General features: G+C 33.8%; 1 protein-coding gene across 1 annotated transcript in view; it reads left to right on the forward strand.

Moving 5' to 3' along the window:
- Positions 1-13,866, forward strand: part of EYS (eyes shut homolog) — a gene marked incomplete at its 5' end in the record, with an annotated part of 904,266 nt that overhangs the window by 283,717 nt on the left and 606,683 nt on the right. The window contains 2 exons of the mRNA XM_082305491.1: positions 718-831; positions 1,283-1,396. Of these exons, the coding sequence (XP_082161617.1) occupies positions 718-831; positions 1,283-1,396 (228 nt within the window). The remainder of the gene's footprint in view (positions 1-717; positions 832-1,282; positions 1,397-13,866) is intronic.

Consider the following 13,866-nt stretch of genomic DNA (forward strand, 5'->3'; position numbering starts at 1 on the left):
TCCATTTTCTTTTTAGTGCATCATTTTTTAAACATCATGGATTTTTAATCATTGAAATACAAAGCAACCTATAATTCAAATGTCACAGGGCAAAATATTACATTTCTACAGCTAGTTATATTCAGAACAACTATCACTTGCATATTTATTTATTAAAATTCTTTGAACTTCCCAAACCTTGCAGTTGATGTTACTTTTTATTTATTCTTCAAATGATAAAATTAATTTCACTCAGAAATACTAGCAATAGAGTATTTTTATACTTTAAGTAGCTATGTGGTTATGTTAGCTATAGTCTGGACTGGAATAAATTGTGTTCGTCTGCATCAGATTTCTTTTTCCATTTTCTGGGAGTACATCTGTTGCCTTATCATGAACATAAGTAGTATTTACTCTCATGTCATTGCAATGCAGTCCATTATATTTAATGATGTAATTTGTCTTCTATTCTTCTATATTCATATAATAAGAAAATTGTCTGCTTTAAGCCTTAGGAGTCTATTCAATGACTGTACTTTTAATCTTTTGGGAAAATTAATGAATAGCTTAAACATTAAAAATATCAACATGCTGTCATAGATGCCTAAATTTGAATACAAAAAGGGTGTCAAGTAGATTGCAGTATATGAGCTATATTTAGTTAAAATAAAAGTTGGTATTTAATTATATGTGGTATGCAGTAACTGCTCTCCCCTTTGTCTGATTGTATATTTACAGGCACAACTTGTGAAGCAAATATAAATGAATGTCACTCTTCTCCATGTCTTCATAATGCATCATGTTCAGACCTTATTGGTGGCTATGAATGCATCTGTCTAGCTGGCTTTACTGGTGAGTTGTATTCATAGTAAACCTTGTTTTCCACAGCAAGGTAGTCCACAAAGCATCCATTAAGACATCATTGACTAATTTGCTTGTGTTTCCTTCTCATTTCTCTTTATCTGCCCTGGTCTAACGTTTCATTTGCATTCCAACAAACTGGAACACTGACTCCATCTGTAAACTAAATAGCACAAGATAAATTAGTCTGCATTTAAAAAGGCCTTCAAAGCTTCCACACACCGGGAAGATTAGTTACCATTTAGCAACTCAGAAATAAGTTGTTATGTATTTGTGGTGATAAGAATTAAATGGATGCTGACATTGGTATGTGTGGCTCTTTCTTTGGCTGATGTATGTTAGTTTCTCCTCACAAGTTGCTTGAGATTCTTGTGGTGCAAATGAATTAGAAATTGGCACCTGATTGTCTTACTAAATGTTCAAATCTTTCGTCTTTTCGAAGGTGCAAGATGTGAAACAGATATAGATGAGTGTGCTTCATTTCCCTGCAAGAATGGAGCCACCTGCATTGACCAACCTGGTAATTACTTCTGCCAATGTGTGGCTCCGTTTAAAGGTAATGAACACCAAGGGAGAGGGGAAAGCAAATATAATTAACTTTAGAAAGCATTTCTGTCAATTGTCTGAACTCATTTCACTCTTCCTACAGCATTATTAGTCCTTCATTTTCTCAAGCAAAGCTTTCAAACTGACCAGCCAATTATGCCTTAGGCTGCAAGTAATGTGAAGTAAACTTTGTTTACGCATCTACCAGGAGCGCTTATTTATTAATCAAAATGGATACTTTAAAATCAGTTTGTTAACAGAAGAAGATTATTTACAAAATGAGAGGCATATGCCTATTAAGCTGCCATCACAAAGATTGGTTGCTTTTCTACACATTTTTCTCTCTAATTTGATTGGTCATGGCATTCTCTAAATTATTTTTTCATTCTCAGAAAACCATTTATAGTTATCTTGGAATCCATAAATTGTGTGTGATTATTTGTGTTGATGTTTTTAAAGGAAATACACTTAAAATGTAAGTTTTATTGTGACCTTTTTCATAGAAATTTTGAGGGTTTAATTTTAAATACTCACTGCTAAAATAATTTAAAATAACAAATTGTGTGGTGTTCCTGAGCAAATCTAGTTCAAGTGATAATCTCAATTAAAGGTGCTTGTTGATTGATAAATTAAATACAAACACATTTTTCCTCCTGAAGTTCAATATAATGATACATACTTTGGATTCCAGAATAATCATTAAAAGGCAATTTTCTTGGTATGTTGAGACAGCAGGGCTTTTTCCCTTTAGGGAAGATGGTTGCATTAAATTCATCATTCATGAGAAAAGAGTGAGCTCTAATGTTTGTTCTTATTATTTTAGTTAATGGTCAAAATACAGTTTGTCATTTTTATTAGTTTTAATTTATGTTCTGCTGAATAAAATCTAGTGTAATAACAAGGAAATGAGTACTGAATGAGTATAAGAATTGCCTCTGCTCAGAAAGATGTGAAATCATTTTCAGTACATGGTTAGAAATACTGGTCTCTTAAATACTTGTTTCACAAGGAGCCAGATTTTCAGAAGACTTTGGTATTCATTTAGATATTTAAGTAAGTGATTAAAATTTCAGAAAGTCAACATATCTGTAGTCATCCTTCATGAAGATAGCAGCGTCTAATACTCTCAATGGAAAAGTTAAACTCTGCTGGGAAGATTCATAAATGGTAACTGAGATCCTCTGAAAACATAATATTCTTGGTACAGATGTCTAGAATTTATATGATTCTTGTTGAAATAAAAGATTTTTTGAGACTGTTTACTTCTTTACAGGTTTACTCGGCATCTTTCAAGATCAAATTCTTATATTGATGTTACCTAGATTTATGACAGTATAAATAAAAGCAGAATTAGTTTCATATGAAAACTCTACCTCAGTTTCATGCCATCTGTTTATTTAGTATTAAACCACTGTAAATGTAGTCTTTAACAGATTCACAGTAAGCCAACATAATGGGTAGTTAAACTATGTTTTCTAATTGTGTGGAAATATTCACATTACTGTAACAAATAACTTTGCGTGCACTAATTACAGATTACAGAATTGCTTTATTAAGAAAGTAAATACATTATATTAACAGTAGAAGTTATATAGGAATATCTGTTTTATTTTTGGAATATTTTCACAGATTTTCTTGCTTCTTCTGTTATTCTCAGTGGAAAAGCACAAATGCTATATTATGAATGCTGTCATTTACTTACCAGAAAGCAATCTGAAGTTGTATTTCCATAATACATTGTAATGGTTTGATTCTCCCATCACAAAATCTGACTTGAAGGGTATGCACCGCTATTAGGAACATATACCAGTTGATCCGGATGTGTACAGCAGACCTCTATTATATAGAAAGTAGAATTAAGGAATTCAGAGCACGATTTGGACATTCAGGTGCATTCATGCCTGTCAGATTAAGCTAGAAATTGATTCTATCTATAGAAACTGGTTTGCATACATTTATCTTTCTTCCTAATTTCTTTGACTATTCTCGTTTGTTTATTTAGACAAGGAGACTATGCAAGGAAGTTTTGGGGTTTCCATTTTACTTTTTCTTCCCCTTTATTTCCTCTTCTTTAAAAAGAAAACAAAAAATCTTCACATTTTTCTTTCTTTCCATTTCACTCCTTTTGAGAGCAAGTATAGCTACTTCTTATTTTTATGTGGTGCAAACATTTTGATATTCTTAATATGTATTTTTGTATTTTAACATACTTTTATATTAGTCCTATATAAATATGAAAAGTCATCAGAAATTTTATTAAAGTATTATTATACACTCACAGTTTCTTGTGTTTTTCTTGTGCATTTTGTTGGGTTTTTTTAAAGCATGGATTTGTCTACTTTGACAAAATGTTTTAACTCATTCCATTGGCTTCCATAGAATACTGGAAGACATCCAAAGCTTTTAAGAACAATGATGCTTGGGCAGTGGTATATATCTGGATTTTTCTTCAAACGTCTGACAGTCCAGACTGTACAAATTAACTCTACAAGCCTGATGTATGAATGATGTTTTAGTTTTCCTATGGGCACAAACCTTCTTAAAAAACCCAATTTCCATGGTAAAGTCAAAGCATGGAGAGCACTGGAGAAGTAGTACATCTTCTGACGCTGTTGCTGTAACCCTAATAGTGACAAAACTAATGCATTCCTCTCCATCACTGTTCCCCTGACAGAGGATTTCCCCACAGCTAGTGTAGATCACTAGTCTTTCTATATAGTCTAGTATTTCATTGGAATTATTGCCACTGAAATTGCTACTTTTGACTTTTCCCAAATGTTCAGCTGAACAGCTTGAGGGTACTAGCAGTCCATCTATGCATAATTCAAAGAAAACTCAAGAAACTTATAAGACTGCCAGATATGAAATAACATCCTTGTCAACTTCTAGTAATGTTCTAATTGCTAAATATGATAATTGAAGTATTTTTATCCTACTTCAGCCAAGTTCCTTGTCCTGTGGAGGAGAAAATTGAATTTCTTTTTTCCAAAATCATAGAGCTTTACCTGTAGTCCTGATAAGGTATAAAATAATGAACTTCAAAGTCCATATACTTTCATACCATAACTCTTTTGACCTTGGTTTGGAGGAGGCTTAAGATTTGATTAAAGAAAAAAAAAAATCTATACTAGATTGTGTTATTACTGAAGAGATTCCTGTATAAACCCACACAGAAATCCTAGAAGTTACTGAGCCTCACTGATCATGTGTTTTAACTAAGATCAAACAGAGAAAAAATAATAGCATCTAAATTTTTATAAAATGCTTTTGCCGTTTGTAATAGTTATCTATGCCACAAACACTGTATGTGCTTGTGAATATGTTCTAATTACGCCAATACAACAGTCCACTTTTTAAAGTCCAGTTCTCTGTTTCTGCCTGCTTTCACTAGCGTTTTATCACTGACTTGTATAGTAGAAATTACTATTACACCTCACACTTAAATGCTGATTTGCTTTTTACCATTCTGCCACTTACACATACGGTAGTATAATGTTCTTTTCATACAAGATTTAACATAAGAACATATCTGATATAGTTGCTTCTGCTTGGTTCTAATGTATTAGTCTCTGCAAATATGCTACTAATAGAAATGTCTCCATCTTCCATCCCTTTTCTATCATATCTGAGGTACAACACTGATAAGTCATGTATATTGGACTTTTTTTATCAGAGAACATTCTGAAGTTAAGTTTTTCAGAAACAGAGAAAGGGGATCAGCTGGTTTTCTGTTGTTTCCCCTACTGGCAAAGTGACTATTGGAACTGGGAGCAGGAAGGAAGATAAACTTGATTTGGGTGCAGGACAAATCAAAGATTTTAATATTAGCAACAGGAGACAAACAGCTCAGAAGTATATTCAGCTACAGTTCTGGCCAATACATTATCACTGATAGTCTTTGGCAGTAATTTATCTATTACAGTATTAAACAGGCCTCTCAGCCCTCTCATGAGCTTGATTCCATTATAGTATCCTAGCTGGGGAGTTATTATAATAACTTTTCTATTATGATATTGATTCTACAATTGTAGCCTTTCTTCTAATAGAATCACAGTTATTATGGAATTGATATTAAGTGCTTCAGAAGAGAGCAGAGTGTGTGAGAAACGTATTGTGAGAGTGTATCTATCTCATTTAGGGGTCCTAACAGTTTCATGGAAGGTAGACTGAAAGCTCCTGTGTCTCTATCGCTGTCTTGTTCCATTAAAAATTCACACACAATTCAAGAACAGTGCAATTAGTAAATTTTATAGTCCCCATTGTTATATTTTATCTATCTAGATATATATCTATATTTTATCTATATTTATATCCAGGCTGTTCCTTCGAAGTGGAAGCATGTTAAATGCAGACCTGGAAGTATTTATTTACAGAGAATAATAGGAAGAAAAAGTTGATAATGATCACATTTTTTAAATCAACATGCCCTTTAATTTTTTTTCAATGAAAGAGAGAAAGACTCCTCGTTCTTTTATGCTATGGAGTAAAAAAAATATTTTTTCAAACCTCAAACCTACCATATTTTTCAACCCCTTGCTGGTCTCTGTTATAATTTAGCAAAGTACATTTTTTGTCTTAAGCTATTTATTGTGTCATAAGGCTGAAACATACCCATTATATTCTTCCATCTGTGCCAGCAAAATCAGAACTGCCTTTTTGGGTTGCTACAGTTTTACTTGCTTTCCTTAGTTTTAAGTCTTCATACAACTTACAGCTGGAGGAGCACATCGGTTTACAGATTTTATCTGGCTCTTGCTCAGTTGTATGAAGGGAAGGGGAGGAATGCCTGCAGTTCATTCAATTTTTCAAAGATGTCTTAGTGGAAGACGTGCTCAAGTGCTCCACTGATAAACACTGGTTTACTGTTTCTTAGTAAAACTGGCCCGCTACATAGTAGACGAGTCTTTCTTACACTTCTGAGTTGTTCTAGCATTACGTACCTACTTTCAAGGTACTCCTAGGTGCTTCACCCCAATCATTAGCTGTTTCACCCATATTTAGACTTATTGGTGGTTTTGGTGTTTTGTAGGAACCTTGCAGTATATTCAAATATTCTTCTAACAAAGAGCCAGGGCCGTAGTAATAAATGCAACTTTGCTGTTCACAACTTTGAAGTGCCAACATTTTTATGTATCACATAGCCACATCAATGAAGTTAGTCATAACTATTAGACATCAGTCCTTGCTGAGATTGTAGCAAAGTGGGATTGCTGGTGTATCAGGAATGCTACTTTTCAGCATTTTTAGCACGCAAAAGGAGAATGATCCCAATACAATTTCTAGACCAGCTCATTTTTACAGAAAATAAAGCCTTGTAAGGCTGCTTTATTCTTACTTGGGATTGAAAGCTAAGAACAGATCTTGCACTCCCACACCAGAAATGCAAATTTTCCCCATTTTCTACACCGGTATTTAAGGAAAAGGTGAACCAAACCACTTTACCAACATTTATGTGACCCATGGCCTGAGCCAGTATTCTGCTATTCTCAGAGAAAGCTCAGGAAGAGCGAAAGCACTAAAATGTCCCTTTCAGGTAGAGATTGTATATTTGGTATGTGATAGCCCTGTAGAAGTTGTCAGGAATATTTTCTTCTTTTTTTTTTTTTTCTTTTTTTTTTAAAAAAAAAAGCTGTTTAGTAACTTGTTTTTAATAAATGGAGGAAAGAAGTTTATCCTTTGATCCAAATTATTACATGAGTCATTTAAAAAAAAATGCTCTGTATGTGTTTGGTGTAGATGTTGCTAATAGGTATGACCTTTTTAATCAAATATATGTAATTGTAGAGGAAAATTGAAATTCAGTTCTGAGGAAATGTCTACTTATTTGTTGCAGCCTTAATGACACATGTCTCCAAATGTGTTCCAATTAAGATTAAAGCAAAAATGGTAATTGGCCATTAAACATGTTGCAAAAGAAAGTAAACTAGTGAGAAAGGCAACTCAGCAGAAAAAAAAATGCTTAAGTCTGTTGAAAAGCAAGAGTAATAATGGAGTTTTCAGCATAGGACACTCTATTATGGGAACAGCTAATTACAAAACAGATAATAAGTAAGAAATGTAAGTGCTCATGAAGGCAAAAAACTAGAGTAGAGATAATGGAGCAATTACTTTTTCAGTGCTCATAGGCCAAATCTCAGTCTTTCCTGTGCCAAAACCCATGCAAAAAGGCAGTTTTGCAAGACCTGTGGCTCTTTCTAGCATATCTCTGTGTTAGACCATAAAAGAATATCTCCTGTTCAACATCAGCTTATATCTGGTTTTGCCACTCTCTTGACACTGAACAGCCAAATAAAATTTTATTTAGGGGAAAAATGAAACTGGTGCATAGAGCTATGAAGGGCACTTTGCATCACATAGGAGCTTTTTGTAGGTAGAGAAGTGGAGTGGCCATGTTTGTGGTATATTACCTAGAAAATATGCATTGCTTCTAAGCAATAAAGAAGAAAGTTAGTCTAAAAGGCTATGCAATGCCTAAGTGGGAATCAATATGAACTGAGACTTGCTGTTGGCTCATATATGAAGTCACTGCAGAACTTTGGAATTTTTTTCTGGTATTTCTACTGTTTTATCTATTGTTTCTAAAAGTTGCTACCTAGATACATAAATTTAGGTGTTTCTGCCTCCAAAAGGAAACAATCCAAAGAGCAAGTCTTTTGCCTAGCCATTTCTACTGTCAATTTAGATACTCTTGGTTACATTAGATATCCACAGGGGTCTGGCAGATATGACAGGATCTGTAGGAGACTCATGGCCTTCCAGAACAGCACTGAGAACACAAAGGCATCTCTAAAAGCCCTGGTTGCTTAACTCTGTCCATACAAATTCAGTGAGGTATGTGTTGTAGTTTCAGCTCTGCTTTCAGTTTGCACCTTGGGACACATCTTGATCCACAAGAAAAATTTTCTAAGCCTTTACAGCTGTGAGTACTCGGGGAATACTGTATGTGTAAATCCAGTCATCTACAGCAGATAAGGGGTTTGAATTTCATTATTCATTCTGGGAGAACAGTGTACAAGAACCTTGGTTACAGGAAGATTTAAGTTATGTAGATGATACAAGGTATATTCATTGCAAATGAGAATCTGTATGTATCTGGCCCTTAATTTTCCAGAAAGTATTTGCAAACCACAATTCTTCAAAGACTTAAAACATGGTTACGTTTTCCCTGGCTGCCCTACAAATTATGAGGGCATTGCTGTTGTTCAAAGAAAAGCTTACCAAATTTGGGGGTTTTTTTTGGCTGGTGAAACAAATGTTTGCAGCTTTATTTTTCTACATGATGGGCCTATTTGTGGTGCAGGTTCATCTGCTAATACACAAATAAAAGTAATAAAACAATAATCCTGGTATCAGCTACTATATACAAGGTCCGGCCAATCTATCAGATTTTAAGAAAATGAAAACAGTATCTCAAAACACAGAAGGGTTTGGCCTCCTGAACTAAAGTTGGCCATTACTATATCTGAAAATGACACCCATGGCTCCTAGGCCATAAGGAAAAACTGAGTTTGATACCAGCTTTCTTTAAGTTTTCTGCATATATTAGTAATTTCAGGTGAATTCTCATGTAGTAAACAAAGATAAGATACAAGAATGAAAAGAAAAGCATTCCCATATATTTCAGTAGGAAATAAATTTGTGGTAATTGTTTTCCTTAGTAGCATTCTTTTATTTTCTGAGAAAGAGCGAAGCATGCTTTTAGCCTGAAATGTGAAATGCACAGATGTGGATACAGACATATCTTCATTGTTTAGTAGTTATAAAGTTGTATATTTTAAAAGAAAAAATGCACCTAAATAATATATTCAACTTCTATTTTTCTCTGTTTTTACAGAAATTTATACAGGTATGGAGCAATAATATATGCATCTCTGTGATTTTCATTTTAAAGTTTGTGATGTGGGTCTATCTCATGCTTTGTTGCAGCATTGTTGCATGGTTTGCATTATCATATAGAATTAAGGAAATGTTTTTTACTTGAAAAGTGCTAAGTATTGCTTTTCAAATATCGTTCCTTTAAAAAACAAACAAACATTGATTTTTAATTAGCATGGATTTCACAGAAAATGGCTTTTCACAGGTTATATATAGAATCACAAAGCAATTCCTTTCAAGGAAAGTAGAATTTGCATTCCCAGGAAAAGAATGGATTTGGTATAAATTTGAAAGTGAAGATAAGTCTTGCTATATTTTTAAACTGTTAGAGTAATACTTTGCTTAATTTCAAGTAATAATATATGCATGCTTCTGCAGGTATTTTTTTCTTCCTATCCACTTCCAGGATACTTCTGGTTTTTCATTTACTAGCCTTTAATCATCTCAGTTGTGGAGGCGTTTTGTTTTCTTATGCCACAAAGTAGATCAAGCTAAGCAGGCAGTTTATAAAATAATGGCAAGCTTAGAAATGCATCTGAACTTTTCAAAGTTATACAAAATGACAATTTTGAACTTTTAATAGAGACAACTCCATATTTAGCATTAAGATGTTTAATCTTTAGAGTTGCAGGGACCTCAAATTTTAGGCATCTAACTTATTGCTCATTAGTGTTCCTAGGATTTTATGACAGGTTTATGAAAGCCTTTGCAGGTGGGAGCCATTGAGCTGTATAAAGTTGATGAAAACCAAAACACAGATTTCTCTGAAGTGATCAAATAATTTTTTAAATTAAAATTATTTTATCCGCTAGTTTCAAAAGAACAGTCTTGGGAAAAAACAGAAAGTTGCATATAAATTGAGGGCAGGGATTTTTTTTTTCTTTGTTTGTTTTGTTTTTATATAGCCTATAGTGCCTTTGTACGCTAGATGATTATTTCCCATAAATAAACACATTTTTACTTTTATTGAATGGTATTCAATTTACTTAATTTACCTTGGAAAACAGTGGCGATTCACTTTAATCTTAGAAGTGTCTTTTCGCACTGTTGTTACAAGGTGAGTTACAGAAAGACTGAAACTTAATGCTGTTGCAGTGATGTTATGATGATGAAGGAAAAAAAACCTAAAAACATAGAAAACATCTAAGAAAACATATTTATCATGGAAGATTCACATCAGTCATTGGCTTTTACTTCATATATGAAATCAGCTTAGTGCCATTTTGAAAAAAATGACCTCTGCGTTCTGAACCTGAGCATATGAACTAAATAATGTCAATTTAAATAAAAAACATTCCTGAGTTAACATAAACTTTTGAAAATTGTCATGTATTCATGCAAGGCATATAAAATTAGTCTGTTGTAGATTTTCTCCCTATTCTTTCCTTACTGACATCCTTTAAGCTGGTATAATTTTCTCATTTCACTGAAGCAAAATGCTATTAACTTCATTCATATGATACACATTCTGTTTCATCAAATTTATAACAATGGTAATAGACTCTAAGCAAGGCTACTGAAATCCAGTGATACCAGTGTCATAACATTACTGGAGCTGGATCCCGATAAAATGAAATAAATTTAAAAAAATAAATTAGTTAGGTAGTGTCTAAAGATCAGATCAGCATCATAGTTTCCATCAGTGCAGCTAGTAGAACTGGGACTGTGACACTCATGTCATAATTTCACAGCACAACTACCTCCTCTGACCCCAGCCTGGTGCTCAAGGGCAAGTGCTGCTACCTGGTTGGTTCTTCCTCTCTTGTCCGAATCCCCACATGGACCACTTGGCAATGACGGCACTTGGGTCTGTCTTGAGAGCTTCCTGTCCTCATGAGTGCATATTTAACACCAGTACCAGACTACTTGGTATTATTTAGGAAATATTGCCATCCACATGACACACTTGTTGTTCTGGTACTAGCCATAGATAGTTTATTTTCACTATATTGTCATAATCATGCCAGCAGTTTGCAATCAGATATATTTTGTCATTGATTCAGTTTGTACTTTTACGGCAAAATGCTGACTTTGAAAGCTGTTGTCAGATTTAATTCCTTAAAATGTTAGTAGCAAATGGCTTTGTTACTAAATTATTTTCCAAAAAGAATAACAACATTGAAGAGATGCCATTTCTGATTATAAGATAATTCTGTACTACACATCAAAACGTTTAATGTACAGATTTATGCTGAGCAAATAAAACAAAAAAAACAAATGTTAATAGTTAGCATAAAGAAATGAAAACTTATCTCAGGTAATTTATTTTCTATGTCATTTTTATAAATTATGCTTTTGACTTTTAATAATAGCCTTAACAGAACAGTCTTTTTCAGCAAAAAAAATCTATTATTTTCAGTGTTCATTTATATTTAGAGATTCTACTGTAGTAATATTATAAGCAAACACAGTAGAAAAAAGTACTGATTAATATTAGCAGAATGACATTTCTGGATATGCAATATGCTTCTCATTCCTAAACAAACAAAAAGAGGATTTTCCAAATAAATTATTCATTATTTGATACATATTGTATGCTAATAGAGAAGCATAGTATATGCTATCAGTATATGCTTCTATATATATAGAGAGAAGTATATTTAATCCAATATATTGTGCCACTGAAAAGGAAATTGTCCTTCAATAGATTGTGTAATTTAATCATTTGTGCATATTCTTTTGGGGTTTGTTCAGGTTTATTCTAATAGAGAGGCCTTTAATTGTCTAGTAAAGTAAAGACAATCTATTCTTGTAATCAATAAAATATAGCCAAGAATTAAACAAGCAAAAAGGTTAATTTTGTCTAATGGATTAAATAATAAGCATGGTTGGAAAGATGTGCTGGACTTATTAATTCATTAATGAACTTCTTTGTTTGGTTCTTTCACATTTGATCTGTTGAGCATACTTTCTTTCTCTTTTTTGTCAGCTAACTATGTTTAGTGTATATTACCTTTTTACTCCGTGATGGCCAATTTAAAAATCCTGATATGTCAGTGGGAGAAGACAGTATATAAACCATTTCCCTGGCACAGCATTCCTTTCTGTCAACAATCACGGACTTACTATTTCAGAAACTTCCCAGATCAAGTGAGAACTTTCCTATATTTAGTAAAAAATAGATGTATTCCAATTGATCACCTACAGTTAAACATTTAATATTTATATATTTGCACAAAAATTCTCTAACAAATATTTTACAAGAAAGATAAAATGCAGAAGACATAGAATCAATCATAGAATCATAGAATGCTTTTGGATGGAAGGGACATTTAAAGGTCATCTAGTCCATCCCCCCTGCAATTGGCAGGGACGTCTTCAACTGGATCGGGTTACTCAGAGCCCCATCCAGCCTGGCCTTGAATGCTTCCAAGGACGGGGCATCTACCACCTCTCTGGGCAACCCGTTCCAGTGTTTCACCACCCTCATCATGAAATGAATGAATTCTGTATTCTGATTAACCTACTTTAATAAAGAAATTTTTCACCTATAACCTGTTTGCTGGTTGATTTATCCAAATAGCTTTAATGACACATTTACAGCTTTGTAAAAAAATGTTGATATGAGAGCAACAGCAGCAGTGCATTCATTGTACTAACATGTAAACACCATTGCCTATTACTATCCAACCCTAACCTTTGTGTAGATATGCATTTTTTAAAAAAAATCTACTTTAAATCACCCAACTACCTTTTATTGTTTTCTTCCTACTTATCTTGATTAGCATTAATAATCAATTTTTTAATAATGAATGATTTTCAGAATTGTATTAAAATTATATAAACAGTTGTGATCCTTTGAGTGAGGGAATGGTCTTTTAAATGATTAATTCTCAACACTTACAGTTAATTAATTGATTCCGGGAAATGGACTGAGTGGGTGGGAGACAGTCTTATTATTTTCTTTTTGTTTTCCCAATCTTCCAGTTTGAATACAAATGAAAACTTTGCCATTTCTGCCAGTAGCAGAAAAAGATTTTCCATGCAGTGATATGCAGGAAAGCTGGGTGGGACGAAAAAGAGGTTGAATTTCTAATTAAAGAGTGGTGAAAGTTGATTGAAAGAAGGCACTGAAAAAGCTGGTTTTGTGCTGTTTTGCTTTACTATAGCTAGAACAAAAGCAGTAATTTATGTTTCCCCTAATTCCTTAAAGAGGGGGAAAAAGTCTTTTTTGTCAGGGAACAATTTTGGTGTAATTTCAAATCAGTACAAACTTCACTGGAATTCATACCCTTCTGGGGAGCTACCTTGAGCAAGAATCTGAAGAAGAGGTATAAACCCATGCTCCTGCTTGCAGAACAGCATGGGAGGAAGGTGTACGAGCTCCTTACCAGCCAGACATGCATCCTGGTTGAGTTGCCATGCTGCCAGGGGAAGGAGCTGGGGAGGAAGAAAAGGCTACACAGCATCAGTGACGACAAAATGGAAGATGAAGAGGTTTTTTTTAAAGACCCTGAAGGGACAAAACCCTGATACCCACAGCAACAGGATCAGAGGAGGAGGGAAGGATCAGTAGAAGATACACTCACGCACAGGGGGACAGAGACTCTACAACAGTGAAGGCTGGAAGATGATTACTTCTGACAGCTAGAAGGAGACTTTCTC

This window comes from Platalea leucorodia (genome assembly GCF_965183815.1).
Source record: "Platalea leucorodia genome assembly, chromosome: 3".
Lineage (NCBI taxonomy): Eukaryota > Metazoa > Chordata > Aves > Pelecaniformes > Threskiornithidae > Platalea > Platalea leucorodia.